The sequence below is a fragment of the Sus scrofa genome, chromosome 11, assembly GCF_000003025.6.
Source record: "Sus scrofa isolate TJ Tabasco breed Duroc chromosome 11, Sscrofa11.1, whole genome shotgun sequence".
Taxonomy (NCBI): domain Eukaryota; kingdom Metazoa; phylum Chordata; class Mammalia; order Artiodactyla; family Suidae; genus Sus; species Sus scrofa.
This window is the reverse complement of record NC_010453.5, coordinates 33,352,733-33,369,051: the sequence shown is the minus strand read 5'-3', so window position 1 is coordinate 33,369,051 and position 16,319 is coordinate 33,352,733. Positions and strand designations below refer to the sequence as shown.

At 35.4% G+C, this 16,319-nt stretch overlaps 1 protein-coding gene across 4 annotated transcripts in view; it reads right to left on the bottom strand.

Annotated features, from left to right (window-relative positions):
• Window positions 1-16,319, bottom strand: part of TDRD3 (tudor domain containing 3) — a 182,576-nt gene that overhangs the window by 71,080 nt on the left and 95,177 nt on the right. For 2 of the 4 annotated variants that reach the window (XM_005668459.3, XM_013980575.2), the window contains exons 6-8: window positions 12,693-12,764; window positions 9,546-9,695; window positions 2,975-3,115 (exon numbers count right to left, since the gene is read on the bottom strand). In XM_005668459.3, the coding sequence (XP_005668516.1) occupies window positions 2,975-3,115; window positions 9,546-9,695; window positions 12,693-12,764 (363 nt within the window). Of the gene's footprint in view, window positions 1-2,974; window positions 3,116-9,545; window positions 9,696-12,692; window positions 12,765-13,139; window positions 15,782-16,319 lie in introns of those variants that run through there. The other 2 variants (XM_021065650.1, XM_021065651.1) reach the window with 2 other exon arrangements.

The following is a 16,319-nucleotide window of genomic DNA, read 5'->3' as shown; positions in this document are numbered from 1 at the left end:
CATATAACATGCAAAAGAATTGGGTACCTGGTCATTAGAATAATTCATGTACATTCAAACTTACACCAGCACTTCAAGTTGTCCTTCTGATAGTCTCCTTCACTCGTAAATAATAGTTTTTTTTTTTTCCCTGAATAAGGAATTATTGGTTAACAGGTTTTTTCTCTTTTGGTACTTTCAGTATATCACCCACTGCTTTCTTGCCTCCATAGTTTGATAAAACACTGTTCACTTAAGATCCCTTTTATTTGGTGAATTGCTTCTCTCACTGCTTTCAAGATTTCTTCTGTCTTTAGCTTCCAACAATGTGATTATTTATCTTGGTGTGCCTCTGAGTTTATCCAATTGGAGTTCTTTGAGCTTCTTAGATTTGTAGATTCATGATTTCATCAAATTTGGCAATTTGGGGGCATTAGTTCTTCAAATATTTTTTCTGCCTCTTTTTCTTTTCTCTTGGAACTCCCATAATGCTATGTTGGTATATTTGATAGTACCACATAGGGCCCTTAGGCTCTATTTTTCTTCATGCTGTTCTCTTTCAGCATCTTAGACTAGGTAATTTCAATTGCCCTATATTAAAGTTAATTGATTCTTTCTTCTGCCTGATCTAGTCTGTTGCTGAACCTAACTAATGAAATTTTTTTATTTCAGTTACTGTACTTTCCAGAAATGTTATTTTGCTTCTTTTTAAATAATCTTTCTTTATTGATATTCCCTACTTGTTCACATATTGTTCTCCTGCTTTTGGCTCTTTGTCAATGATTCCCTTTAGACCTCTAAGTATTTCTAAGACTATTTCTAAGATTTAAGGTTTTTGTTTAGTAAGTCCAATGCCTGGGCTTCTTCAGGAATAGTTTCATTTCTTCTTTTTCCAATGAATGGGTCATATTTTCCTGGTTTGGATTTTTGTTGTTGTTATTGTTTTGTTTGTTTATTTTGGTATACTTTATAACTTTTTATTGGAAACTGAAAATTTTGAATACTGTAATGACGGTGATTTTGGAAATCAGATTCTCACTCCTCCTCAGGGATGCTGTTGTTACTTAATGAAGACTCAAGTTCTAAGTTTGCTAAGTAACTTTTCTGAACTTTCTTTGTAAGGATCATATTCCTTGTGATATGTGATCACTAGAGTCTTTTTTCCATGGTCAGCCAATGATCAGCTTCTTTCTTCATCTGTCACTACTCTGTATGTTGCAAGAATCTGACTTTGCTCCAGAGTTCTATAACAGTTGATTCAGACAATGTTTATTAGTTTAATAATTGTTTTGGTGGAGGGGTCAATTTCTGAACCTTTATTCCGCTACCTTTGTAATATCACTCCCTTCATATGTGTTTAATCCTCATAACAATCCAAACTGCTGGTCTTTGGTATTCTATGGCAAGACATTCCCAGACAAGGATTCTCAATTCACTCAAGTTTAAGAGCTTCTTGATGTAGTGACTGTGTCTTTTTCAGCTCACTATATCCACTCAAACCTGAAAACTGACTTGTTTTTTAAAGAACGAGATGGTCATATAATCAAGGAAGAGTTAGTTTGGCCTCGTTGTAAACCCATTCTCCTTGGCTAGTGAATGATTTAGGAATGGGCAAATGACCTAGTTCTAGTCAATAAGCCAAGAAGGAGTTTACTAGAGATTTCAAAATTTATTTTCTTATCTGATAAAACAGACTCACATTCAGAAAAATGCTCCCTTTACTTCCTTCAAACTTTTTGCATGAAGATAAAACAAATGGAGAATCCTATAGCCCAGAGAAGAAAGCCCAGAAACTACAGAGATGCCCACCAGCATTTCAACATTGTTATACTGTTGAATTTACCAACCTTTATTCCTATCTACCTCTGAATTTCTTGTTATATGAGACAATAAACTCTCATTACTTAAGCTAGTCTTATCACTCTATAGGCAAAATCATCCAAAGTCATTCAACCTCTAGAGACTTCCCTGGTGGCTCAGCAGGTTGTCACTGTTGTGGCTCCACTCAGTGTTGTGGTACAGGTTTGATCCCTGGCCTAGGAATTTCTGCATACCACAGGTGTGGCCAAAAATAATAATAATAAAATTTAAAACAAAACAAAAACAAAATCATTCAACCTCTAAAGGGAGAGGAAAATGAATTCCTGTCAGTTTCCTTATATCTGAGGACACTGAGGCATAACAAAAATATCTTGACTCCTATTTATCTCAAAAATCCAGGAATATTTTGCAGTTGAGTCTATAATATACATTTACTGTTTCAATATATTTTTCCCAAAGAACAAAATCACTTTAGACAAAATTTTAAATAAAAAATGTGGAACTCCCGTCGTGGCGCAGCAGAAACGAATCTGACTAGGAACCATGATGTTGTGGGTTCGATCCCTGGCCTTGCTCAGTGGGTTAAGGATCCAGTGTTGCTGTGACCTGTGGTGTAGATCACAGATGCAGCTTGGATCTGGCGTTGCTTTGGCTGTGGCATAGGCCAGAGGCTACAGCTCTGATCAGACCCCTAGCGTGGTAACCTCCACATGCCATGGGTGCGGCCCAAAAAAGACAAAGAGACAAAAAAAAAAAAAAGAAAGAAAAAGAAAAGAAAAGAAATGTGTGGGAAGAGTAGGGAAGGGGAGATAATTGTATGTTCTTAATGCATCATCTTTTAGAATATAATTTCCATTGATTGTTTTCTATTTAACTTGATGGCTTATCATTCCATTCTAAAAGACATTACTCATTATCTAGAAAGTTAAGCAAAACATAGTAAATTATTTTTCAAACAATCCAAAGTTTCCCTGAATCCTTAATGAAAGCCTTCTTAGAGTTGTGACAGCTATCCAAAGTTTCCCTGGAATCCTTAATGAAAGCCTTTTTAGAGTTGTCACAGCTATCCATTATACATTCAAAAAGCCAGTGGTGGTTATGAGAAAGAATTTTGTAAAATCAAGGCTATTAAAGGAAAAAGACATTAACTTTATAGTTGGTTCATTAGCCTTACCAGTTCTCTATAGACACCTTCATGTTTTCCCTCTGATTTGGTTGACCTTTCTTTCTGTAAAATTTCCCTGTTTCGGTTACTTGCAGCACTCATGTTGAGATTACTTCTAGCACCACCACCACCTCCTCCAAATGTCTTGGTCTTCAGATAAGAGAAAGATAAAAGAAATGTAAATAAATAGCATTTTAAAAAGCTCTAAAGGCTAAGCTATGAGTAAAAATATTTAACAAAACCAAACTACTTTAAAGTTTCTAAATTATGTTTTACAGGAAAAAAATGAAATATTAGCTAATCCTTTTAAACAAATATATAGCAGTCATAATCTCTTCTTTACCCAAGTCTGGTTGATGCAATTAAAAAATTATATGATTATAACCTTTAAATCTCCAAGGCAAATCATCAGAATAAATGTAAGCAGACAAAAATGTAAAATAAAAGAATACAAGCATTATGGAGATAAGATGTTAGAAATGATTCTAGGGCAAAATACCTGACCACTATCGTGAGACCTGTGTTACAAATTCAAGTACATGGCAAGGCTTTAGCAAGGCACCAAACCTATCTAGCTAGGAATCAAGTACATTCTGTCCATGATCCAATAATAGGATTCTATAATCTAAGAAAGTCGACAAATAATATAAATTTTAACACTAGATTAAAACTCTCATGGCTAATTTATTATTTACATTAAATATATGATATGCTATGTCTTACCAACTATGTATAAAAGCTTTGACATACATAGTTCTTATTTTTGTCTAACTTATTTGAACTAATTATATGTATAACCAGATCTGAATTTGATTTCATTATTGTTTTATCAAAATTATTGTGAAAAGACTGGAACATAAGACGTTGGTTTGGAAAGATACAAACTCATGATTGAAAAGCATCCCACAGTTGTTATTCACACAATGTAAAATTCAATATCTTGGAGTTTCTTGTGGTGCAGTGGGTTAAGAATCTGACTGTGGTGGATGGAACTAGAGACTCTCATACTGAGTGAAATGAGTCAGAAAGACAGACAAATACCATATGATATCAATTATAACTTGAATCTAATATACAGCACAAATGAACATCTCCACAGAAAAGAAAATCATGGACTTGGAGAATAGACTTGTGGCTGCCTGATGGGAGAGGGAGGGAGTGGGAGGGATCGGGAGCTTGGGCTTATCAGACACAACTTAGAATAGATTTACAAGGAGATCCTGCTGAATAGCATTGAGAACTGTCTAGATACTCATATTGCAACAGAACAAAGGGTGGGGGAAAAAAAATGTATACATGTAAGAGTAACTTGATCCCCATGCTGTACAGCAGGAAAAAATAAAAAATAAAAATAAATAAATAAATAAAAAGAATCTGACTGTGGTGGCTCAGGTCGCTTCAGAAGTACATGTTCAATCCCCAGCCCACTGCACTGGATTAAAAGATCTGGCATTGCTGTAGCTGAAGCATAGATCACAGCTGTGGCTTGGATTTCAATCCCTGGCCCAGGAATTTCCATATGCCACAGGTCCAGCCATTAAAAAATAAATTAAAAAACAAAATAAAATATCTGGTTATCTACTATCTTTACAGCTTTCTAATAAATCTAATAAAAGCAGAAGTCAAGAGTTGATTTTTATTAGTGATAGTTATCAATTTTTTTAATGTGTCTTAAAATGATTATAGTAAGAAAACATCCTAGATATACATTTATATAAGTTAGGGAAATTATTTTGAATTGGATGAAAATATAAAGAAATAGAATCCAAAAAACAGAAAAATGATGTGAGATGAACATCAGTGGAGAGCATATTAAATATCTCTATTAGGTAGTTGAACACTATAATATTTTAATTTAACTCAAACCAAGTGAAAACCACATTTCCAAAGACTCATTATTGGATATATTCAATTTTGGGCTTCTGCAATCTCCCCCCGCCCCCCAAAAAAAGATTTGCACTGTCTTGATAGTCATTATTTATATAACATGTGAGTTTATATTGATGTGATACAGTTTATTAGATGGGGAAGAAATGTAGTATAGGTAATAACACAGGCTTTGGAGCTAGACAAGGCTGGAACTAAACCTTTGCTCAGCACTTCTTAGATCCTACCCTCAGGCATGTCATTTAACTTCTACCTTCCATGAGCCTCAGGTTTCTCTTCCTTAAAACAGGTATGAGAAAACCTACCTCATGGGGATTTTGTGAGGATTAAATGACATCATCAACATGAAGAGCTTGAAAGAGCTGTTACTCACTAAGCATACAAATATCTGGAAACATCACAACTTAAAAATTACTCATAAGGTAACTGGTATTGTCTTTTATGAGCCACACCATCCTGTCCATACAATGTGAATTAGGCATCTGTGAGATCATCATGACCATGAAACACAAGTGGGTCCCTAATGCTGTCTAGCAAGCGTACTCTATTTCCTACCACAGTCACCCTCCCAATCTTTCAAACCACTATTTCACATATTTTCATTCCTTGAACCTCAAACATCTTCTCCACCATTGTGACTACTTGACCATGTTTTCCCCTCACCAAAAACAAAACAAAACAAAACAAACAAACTGAAACCTTTTAAGAACTTGCATAGACTTTTACCACATCAACCCACTCACAGATACCTGCACATACATACTTTATCTTACCACATCTATACAAATGATAAAGCAATGTGGAGGGATGAATGACTTCCCTAACTCTACACTAAAAGGCCACATCTTACACCACTTTTCAACAGCCTTTCATAAACTCAATATTCCATCCTTCATGATGTAGTTCTCTTATTTTGATCCCATCTTGCTGGTCCCACCTTGGTCGCTTCAACTTCTTTCATTCAACTACTAAGGTTGAAATGCTACAGGGTTCACTCCTTATCCTTTTCTCTTCCCTTCAACTGTCATTTTCCTTAGTGGTTGCATTTGACCTCATGATTTTAAATATCCATATGGCTACTACTCTCAAATGCATAATCCTTTCCAAAGCTCACCCTTCAACTACACTCTTCTCTGTTTCACTGCCTACTAAACTTGGATACCTGACAGGAACCTCAATATTAAGCTGTTCAAACAGAATACACAGTGCCACTCCAGTCTTCTCCAATTCCAAGTAAGCAACCCTAACCTGCCAGTTTTTCATGGCAAAACTCTTGAAGTCATTCACGACACTTCTCTCAAGCTCCATATTTAGTCTGTCTCAAACCCTGATGGCTATATTTTCAAAATACCAGAATTTGAAAACTTTGCACCACCTACACAGCTGCCATCACTACAAAAAATTTCTCTCCCCTTGAATTACTTCAATACTTGCCTAACTTGTCTGATTTCAATCTTACTTTTCTGAACACAACAGCCAGAATTAGACTTTTAAAATGTAGGTCAGCTGATGTACTGATGCACTGACAACCTTCCACAGGCTCCTCATATCTTTCTGAATGTCTTTAAGACGGCTTCAGGGACCTCATAAGCTGACTCCATTTTCACTCCTGACTTTATATTTTAGAGCTTATCCGTTTGCTTTCTCTGTTTCCATTGGTCGCCTTGCTATTCCTTCAACATATATTCCTGCTTTTGCACCTTTGCAGTGACTTTTCCTTCTTCCTGGAATACTCTTTTCGGATGACCACAATACTAATTCTCTTACTGCCTTAGAGTCTTGGCTCAAACTTCACCATCTTGAAGCCTAATCAAATTACTATGTTTAAGACTGAAATCTGTAATTTACTTATTTAGTATGCTTATATTATTTACTATCCTTGCTAGAATATAAACTACACAAAACTTCAAAGAATTCTCAATTTCTGACCATACTTTTTAAAATCGCAACCCCCTACTCCCCTCACCAACTGGCACTCCCAACTCCCTATCCTACTTTACTTTTTCTTTTTTCCCATGGCGCTTATCAACTTATAACCTACCATATGATTTACATACTTATTATTATGCCAATAGTCAGTCCCCCTTACTAAAAGATAAGCCTGATAAGGACAGAAATCATTTGTCTATTTGCTCATTGTTTTAACCTGAACATTTCAAATACTTCCTTGCATATAACAGGTTCTCAAAAAATACTTGTTCAATGAAGAACCAAAGGAAAAATGAAATGAAAAACATCACTTGGTATTTTGCAATAGATTCTACCAAATCCATATAAATGTTTAAATGAAAATAAAATATCTTTTAGAACAATTACATTGCTATGTGATTTTGCTGCTTAGACACAGATTAAATATATGTGTATTATTTATCTAAATATAGATATATAGATAAAGATATGATCTACTACTGTAATACACATAGGTTGGTCCTAAAATTGTCACTGGGTAACCTCAGACAAGTTCCTTTATAGTTTTAAGCCTCCATCAACTCTCATATATAAATTGAGAAGTTTAAATTCTACTCAGAAAACAATGTTTTTTTTAGTCAAATATTTATGGGAAAATATAAGGTGATCAATTATATTTAAAAAATGAGGCACACCGCCATATGTTAAATATATTCCAATACATAGACAGCAGTAACCACATCAAATTGTATTGGGGAAATAACTACTAAAAAAATAATAATAACAATGAAAAAATCAACTCTTAAAAAATAAAATTAAAAAAAAATTTTTAAATAAAATAAAAGCTTCAACTCACTATCCAAAGAAAACAAAACAAAAAAAAAGGGGGGAGGAATGTCATCTGAGAAAAATGTAAATCAAAAGAACAATTTTCTTATTACCATTAAGAAAATGATATAGTTCCAATACCCTCTTCTGAAACTCCAAATTTTAATTTTTTATGTATGTATGCATTTGTTTATTTTTGGGCTGCACCCATGGCATATATAAGTTCCCAGGCTAGGGGTCCAATCAGAACAACAGCCGCTGGCCTATGGGATCTAAGCCCTGCCTATGACCTACACCACAGCTCACTGCAATGTCCTCATGGATACTAGATGGGTTTGTAACCGAGTGAGCCACAAAGGGAACTCCTAAAAATCAGTTTTTAAATGTGCCTTAGAAAAGAGAAAATATTGAGAAATAGCAACAGTCACTTTTATTGAGGGCTTTTAGCAAAGGAATATTGTAACTGAGGTAGTGAGACTGTAACTAAGGACTCTCAGCTATATAGCATTATTCCAACTTTATTTCTTTGTTTTAATATGGCTGATATGGCTGACTTCTACCCTAGTTAACCATTACCTTAGCTTGCTGCTGCTGGAGAAAGTTGTTGATGGATAACAAGACTGAAGATTATTTGTTCTACAGGTTCCAACCCTGCTCCTTATTCTCTAGGATTTTATGACTTAATGTTCCAACCACAAGCAAGATTTGACGGCTACTTGGAATTGTGCAGTCAAGACAAGCATTTCTGAAAAGAGAAGACTGCTCCCCCATATGATCACGTAGCCTATATAATCTTTTCCCTATATAACCTTCAAGCAAGACCTGGGGAGCTGGGAGTTGGTTTTTTGGAAAATGAGCTCACCTTCTCCCCGGGATTGTCAGCTTCCTCAATAAAGCTACCTTTCCTTTTACCCAACACTCTCTCTCTGTACTGGATTCATGAGTGACAAGCAGCAGAACTTGAGTTTAGGAACATATCATAATCTGTGCCATGTAGTATTCTAAATGTTTTAAAGATTATTGCTTTTTAATTCTCACAGTAACCATAAGTAGGTACTGCTTTCTTTCATTAAGAAAACAGGGTACAAAATTTAAGGTTGTCAGCAAGACATGCTTCCTGGTTGCCTAGTTCCAGAATTTGTTCTCTTGTCCCCTACATTAGATGGATGATAGAAGAACTACCAAAATTCAAGAAGTCTCCTACTTAAAATTTAAATAAGAAAATAGCTAAGATTTACTACTGGTTTTGAATAAAGAAAGCTATTCAATCTCACTGGTTAAGTTTGTCTAAACAACTAATTCCTGAACTAAAATTTCTTATCAAAATCTAAAAATCAACAAATAACTAGAGAAAAACACATCTATTTCAAATAATTGAGAAATTTAAAATAATGAAAAGAAAATCTTTAGGCTACTAATAGTAAATGATAAAAGGGGGTGCACAAAATAAGCATAATCCAAAGACAAAAATTATTTTTTACTATATATAAGATTTATGAAGGAAAAAATCACAAAAATGTTAATACTAAGCCTTTGATTTGATTTACCCTCTAATTTTTACCTGCATTCCTCAAAAGTTCCTGTTATGGGATAAATTATCCTCAAAAAGCATCATATTTCCCAATAATAGGAAACCTTCTTAAATAAAAAAGAAAGTGTGTGTTCAGTTGTATACTTTAAGAAGAAAAGAAAGAGGGAGAAAAGAAGGGTGATTTGTTTATAAAAGTAACAATGGAATTGTTAAGGAAATTTGAAAAAAGAATGTTTATGGTAAAATGTGTAAGCTTAAGACCCGATAAAGTACTAAGGCGTTTTCTACTGATGGCATACGGAAGAACAATGTCAAAAATTTGTTCAATTAGTTACTTTATGTGAAAAGACAATAATGACTGTGAGTAATCTAAACAGAACATAATGGCAAAAAATATGAGAAATTCATAGTGATTTAATATCTTACTTCTTTGCTCTTTGCAACTTCTGCAATAGCAGCAGTCCTTTGCTTTTCAAATTCATCATTATCATTTGTAGGTTTGACAGGCATTGTAACTTGCAACGTCTTTCTTCGATCAAGTTCTCTGCTATCCACTTGGACGTGAGATACACACTTCTGGTAATAATAAATAAAAATTAAGTGCTTCAGTAGTTCCAAATTCAAGTTTTCATGAGTAATAGGTCTTCCAAAAAAATGTTTGTATCACACAATAGCTGAGAGCCCCCCAAAATACAATTATTTCCCATAGATTTAAAAATAAAGGTAGAAAACTACTGAATTAACTTTTAAATAACTGTAACTGGTAAATAAAAAGTACCCCATATGTAGCCATCTAAAACAGGCACACATCAGGAGTTCCCATTGTGGCTCAGTGGAAACAAATCTGACCAGCATCCATGAGAACACAGGTTTGATCCCTGGCCTCACTCAGTGAGTTAAGGATCCAGTGTTGCTGTGAGCTGTGGTGTAGGTCACAGATGCAGCTCAGATCTGGTGTTGCTGTGGCTGCGGCATAGGCCAGTGGCTACAGCTCCGCTTTGACCCCTAGCCTGGGAACTTCCATATGCCATGGGTGCGGCCCTAAAAATAAAAAAGAAATAAAAATTAAAAATAAAATAAAATAAAACATATATCAAACCAAGAGATCTAAATTTCATTTTAGGATAACGATTTGGGAGCTCCTGTTGTGGCGCAGTGGAAACGAATCTGGCTAGGAACTATGAGGTTGCAGGTTCAATCCCTGGCCTTGCTCAGTGGGTTAAAGATCTGGCATTGCTATGAGATGTGGTGTAGGTCGCAGATGTGGCTTGGATCCTGCATTGTTTTGGCTGTGGTATAAGCCATCAGCTCCAGCTCCAATTGGACCCCTAGCCTGGGAACCTCCATATGCCACAGATGTGGCCCTAAAAAAGCAAAAAAAAAAAAAAAAAAAGATAATGATTTAAAATAATTTAAAATTTTAAACAGTCTAGACTATTGCACAAGAAGTAAAGTCTGTTTTTTTTTTTTATTAGGTGCTTAACTTCCACATTATGCCACCATATACAGGATGATTGAATAGTATATTTATTTTAACATATAAAAACATGTCTCTGAACTTATGAAGCTAAAAACATACCTCTGCCCTCAATTAGGCTCCAAAGTTTTTGATTTTTCAACCTCTTAAAACAAATAAGAATGCCATCATTGCCTAAAAATAAGCCTTGAATTCTGTTCTCCCTTCTAATCCTAGCAGCAAAAATCCTATAAAATGAATCTTTTTAAACTCAATAATTTCAAAGAGGGGAAAAAAAATGCTCTCAAATTAATGCGTTATACAAACAGAGGTTTTCAGCAATACACATATAAAATAGGTCATATTAACATACAGCTAGTATTTTCTGTCTTTAACCCGTGTACAAGGCTATGACATGCTGAATACGAGTTTTCAGAATGGACTTCACAGAAAAATAGAAGTTGTAACTTTTCATATACTTCCTATTACAAAAATAAGCTATAAAACACACTTCAAAGTCTCAAAAATAATTAAATCCTTAGAATATATGGGAGCAATTTATGAAAGAAATATTATCACCAAAACATCTAAGAGGAAAGCAAATTCTTACAAAATAGCATTTACTGTTTTCAAATTTAAATTATTAGAATGTTTATATTCTGTTTTCATTCTAGAGGCTTCCACTGAGAGAAATGAGAATATCATTAGCATACAACGTGCCTCCTTTTATCTTGACTGTCTCACATTCCAAAGCACAACGAAAAATGACAGACATTTTAAATACTTTCAAAATAGCCATGATGCAAGAATGACATTTAATTTTGAGTAGATCCTGCAAGAAGGGTTTTGAAGAGAATGTCAGTCAACTGCTCTTACCAATTTATTTTCTGATTAATTAGGTTTTGTTTTGTTTTGTTTTTTTAGGGCTGCACCTGTGGCATATAGAGGTTCCCAGGCTAGGGTTCGAATCAGAGCTATAGTTGCCAGTCTACACCACAGCCACAGCCACACCAGATCCAAGCTGCATCTGTGACCTACACCACAGTTCAGAGCAACACCAGATCTTTAACCCACTGAGCGAGGCCAGGGATTGAACCTGAGTCCTCATGGATACCGGTCAAATTCGTTTCTGCTGAGCCACAATAGGAACTCCCGATATTTGTTTTTACACCAAAAAAAATTCTGAATTGTTCTTCAAATGCAGGTCTCTGTTTCCTAGGTGTTGTCCGCAACTCATCTTTACTGTGACCCAGCACCCCTGAAGGAAAATAAAGCGCAAATGCAGGGCAGATTACTGATAGCTAAATTTTAGTGGCATCAAGTGGCAAAGAGCAAGCAGTGACAGGACTTATTTTCAGATTCTTCAGACATCAAGCAGGGACAAGCTGGAGGAGACTGTTCTGAATGCAGTTTGATGCTGTGTACAAGTAAGAAGACATAAGATACTGGCCAGCAGAGGAGCTACCTCATAGTAACATTTTGCAGCAAGGGGGCTGAAAGTTAGGAAATGGAAAACCCTTGGCTTCTGTGAGAGAAGGACAGAGGCTACTGTTGTTGGAAAGGAAAATACCAAGTAGAAATAAAGTTAAGTCTCTGACTGAGATGGGTATTGAATCAAAGCAGAGCAGAATCTCAGCTGGGACAGCAGGCTCTCCTAAAGTGCAATGATGCTCTTCCCTGCCTTGTGTTCTCTTTTTTGTCTCCTGTCAATCCATCAGTTGATGCTTTTATTCTCTTTCTCCCTCTTTTATTTTTAATGAACAAAGTGAGAAATTATAGCATATTTTTGTCTTCTTACTTTTGAATTTCTTCTCTCAAAAAAAAAAAAAAAAGGCCTCACCATCTTCTCTTAATTAGTTTTAGGGTGCACTTCAGGTGTATCTCTTAATTGTTTCAATCTCTAGGTTAACAGCTTTTGAGAATAGAAAACTACACCAAAACTTGAATTACAGTATAGGAAAAAAGCATAATTATCAAATTCCTGTAGTTAACATATTTCCATATAACTCCTATGACCTCTGGATGAATAGTTCAGCACAAAACTAAACATAGCTTGATTACAAATGAAAAACACTTTTTGCTGATTAAAATTCATCTGACAAAATGAAAGTCATTACCTGTCCAAAAGGCACAAAGGGAGGTGGTCCACCTTCGGTTCCAATATTGCTTCTATTGTGTTTTGATAAGCTCTGTGGGAAAAGCAAGTCATAAAACAGAAATTATACATTAAAAATATGTTTAACAATGCTTACAATGCACCAGGAATCCACTCATTTTAGTAGATTCTTGTAAGAAATAGGAAAAAAAAGCCTTCTACTATTATTTCAAACTATATAAAATATTTTAATCCTATCTTCAATAATTAGGCAAAGGCTCTTCCTTATCTTTTCTTACCAAAACCCACATTCACATACAATCTTCAGAAGTATTTGCCAAGCCACTGTCACAAGAAAAAAATACAGTAAAAAACATTCTCAGTAAAGACACAAACTTTGGCAGCAAGAATTTCACTTTAAAGCATACTAAACCTACACTCCAACAGAAATTCATTATCTGGAAATTACCTTCAAAATGATAATTTTTGACCAAAAAAAATCTATTAGCAAACAACATATTTGTGATATTGCTACATAATAAGAAATACACATTTGGTCTTTGTCCCCAGTTCCTGAAACGGAGACCCTAAAACACTGGAAATTTCCTGAGTCACAGCGGTAAGGAGCACATTTTGTTCCTCATAATAAGCCCCTACAACCATCCCAAGTTTATAGTAGTGAGATGACTATTAATGGGCCCCTGGAAAACTCCAGGATGGGGGCTGGCTGCCAGAACAACCAACCACGGGAATAGACGGTTAGAGACTGAGTTAATACAGGGCTAGAGACTGAGTTAAATGGTGGTGATTTAATCAAGCATGCCTATGTAATGAACCTCCATAAAAACCCTATAAATGATGGGGTTCAGGGAGCTTCTGGGTTAGGTAAACACATCCATGTGCCAAAAGGGTGATGCACACAGGGAGAGAAGCTCCTGAGTTCAGGACTCTTCTAAATCGCCCTTATTTATAAATAAGGGCGATTGATTTATATTTTTATAATATCCTTTATAACAAAGTAATAGCAAGTAACGTGTTTCCTTAAATTCTGTGAGTCATTATAGCAAATTATCAAATCTGAGTATGAGATCATGAAAACTCCTGATTTGTAGCTAAGCTGGACAGAAGTGTTGGTAACCTCAGGACCTAGTACTTGCAACTGGCACCTGAAGTGAGGGGCAATCTCCGGAGACTGAGTTCTTAGCTTGTGAGGTCTGTACTAATTCCAGGTGGTGTGAGAAATGAACTACATTACAGGACATCCAGTTGATGTCTACAGAGAATTACTGCACATTTGGTGTCAGAAATCTTGTGACTAGAAACAGTTCACAGCAATACTGATGAGAACAACTGCTAGCTATTTAAAGAGATCAGTTTGTTATAGTTTACGATATGGAGGTTACTTTCAATTATAGTAAAATTTCCTTAATAACAATCGTGTTTTGCAAATCAATTTATACTTTGAACAATTATTCAACTGATTGCTCTTTAATAAAAATAAGCTTTCAAACTCTCCTAATTTTAGTTTTCTTATTTCCCTATCATACTTAGGATTGGCGAGGTAACAAAATATTATGTAAATTAAAAAAAAAATAACTTCCTAACAAAAGTAATTTCTCATATTATAAAGTCCTTCAAAAGTGCCATAAGGAATTGTCAGGATTCCTCTCACTCATCTGTCCCTCCCATTCTCCCATTGGTTTTGGCTTTGAGGTGTTAATACATATCTATCAGTTAAACACAGGTTGTCACTTCATACATTTTCTCAACTTCGAAGTTTTTTTGTGCATTTTAAATAATTATTGATACAGAAAGTGTTATGTTTAAAATATGACGTAAAATGGTGAAAATAAGTTTTAAAAAATCACATGTATTTTAAACATACTCCTACATTATAAACAGAGCTCCTACATTATAAAAAGAACACTACATATTTTATGTAAGTTACATTAAAAAAAACCAAGACTAAAGACAACAATAATATTTGGTTTATTGATCAAAGAGCAATTTAAATTGTATATGAACATTTCTTTATAAGCTATATTTAAGATGTTAACCCATTTTAAATAAGAACAGCAAATGCATAAAATTATCTAGGGGGTCCTTTCCTCAGTTTTAATTTAGATGTAAGAAAAAGATGATTCAAAGAGCAAAAATTATTTCAGTTTATACTCTGGCTTCCTTAAAAAGCTCATATAAACTGCCAAACCATCTCCCAATACACATTATATAATTAAAAACATATTACAAGATGTCCACTTTCCATCCTGATAAATGGACGAGAGTCAGACTTAATCTTCTATAGCTAGAAATCTGGACAACATGTAAGAAACAACTGTTTTAAAACATAGGATAAGAAGTAGTACAAGACTATAATCCCTAAGAGAAAGAGGAAAAAAACAGGTGGTTCTGCCTTTCTGCTTGCAGGCATGATACTGACAGAGCCCAGAAAACGGAGTTGAGAAAATCAATCTCATAGCTCAAGGCAGTCTGAAATGACAGGAAACTGTGGGGGAGAACCTCAAAAAAGGGAGCCCTATACAGAAAAGAAGTTTCAGAAACCCGACAGGAATTCCCTTGAGTCATTGCTGAGAACTAGGCTGAGAAAAAACTGCAAGTTAAAAGCTTCCATTTATACTAACATCCAATAGACAGCGATAAACTTAAGCAAAGAAGCAGAAGATCTGTACAAAGAAAACTATAAAAGATTGCTAAAAGAGGAGTTCCTGCTGTGGCACAGAGGTTTTATGATCCAGCTTGTCTCTCTGGAGGTGCTATTTCAATTACCAGCCTGGTGCCGTGGGTTAAGGATCAGGTATTGCCAGAGCTGTGGCGTAGGTCGTAGCTGCAGCTCAGATTCAACCCCTGGCCAGGGAAATTCCATATGCTGTGGGTTCAGCTGAAAAAGAAAAAAAAAAAAAAAAAGATTGCTAAAAGAAATGAAAGAAAAGCCTTCCCATGGTCATGAGTTGCACAATTTAATACTGTTAAGATGTCAATACTAGTCAAAGAGATCCAGAGATTCAATGCAATTCATATGGGATCTCAAGGAACTCTGAATAGCAAAAATATTTCTTAATTACAAAACTTACTACAAAATTACAGTAATCAAAACAGTGTGGTACTGGAGTTCCCATTGTGGCACAGCAGGTTAAGGATCTGGCTTTGTCTCTGCAGCAGCACAGGTTCAATCCCTGACCCAGTGCAGCGGGTTAAGGATCCAGCATTGCCAAAGCTGTGGCTTAGATTTGATCTCTGGTCCAGAAACTTTCATATGCCACAGATAAGCCAAAAAAGGGAAAAATAAAACAGTGTAATATTGGCATAAAAACAGACTATTAAAGAACCCAGATATAAACCCTTGCATGTATGGTCAAATGATTGTTTTATTTTTTTTCCCTTAGGGCCACACTCACAGCACATGGAAGTTCCCAGGCTACAGGTGGAATCGGAGCTGCAGCTGCCAGCCTATGCCACAGCCAGTAACACCAGATCTGAGCCATGTCCACAACCTACACCACAGCTCATGGCAACGCCATATCCTTAACCCATTGAGCCAGGCCAGGGGATTGAACCCGCATCCTCATGGATACTAGTTGGATTCATAACCAGCTCAGTCATAACAGGAACTCTGCAAATGACGTTTTGA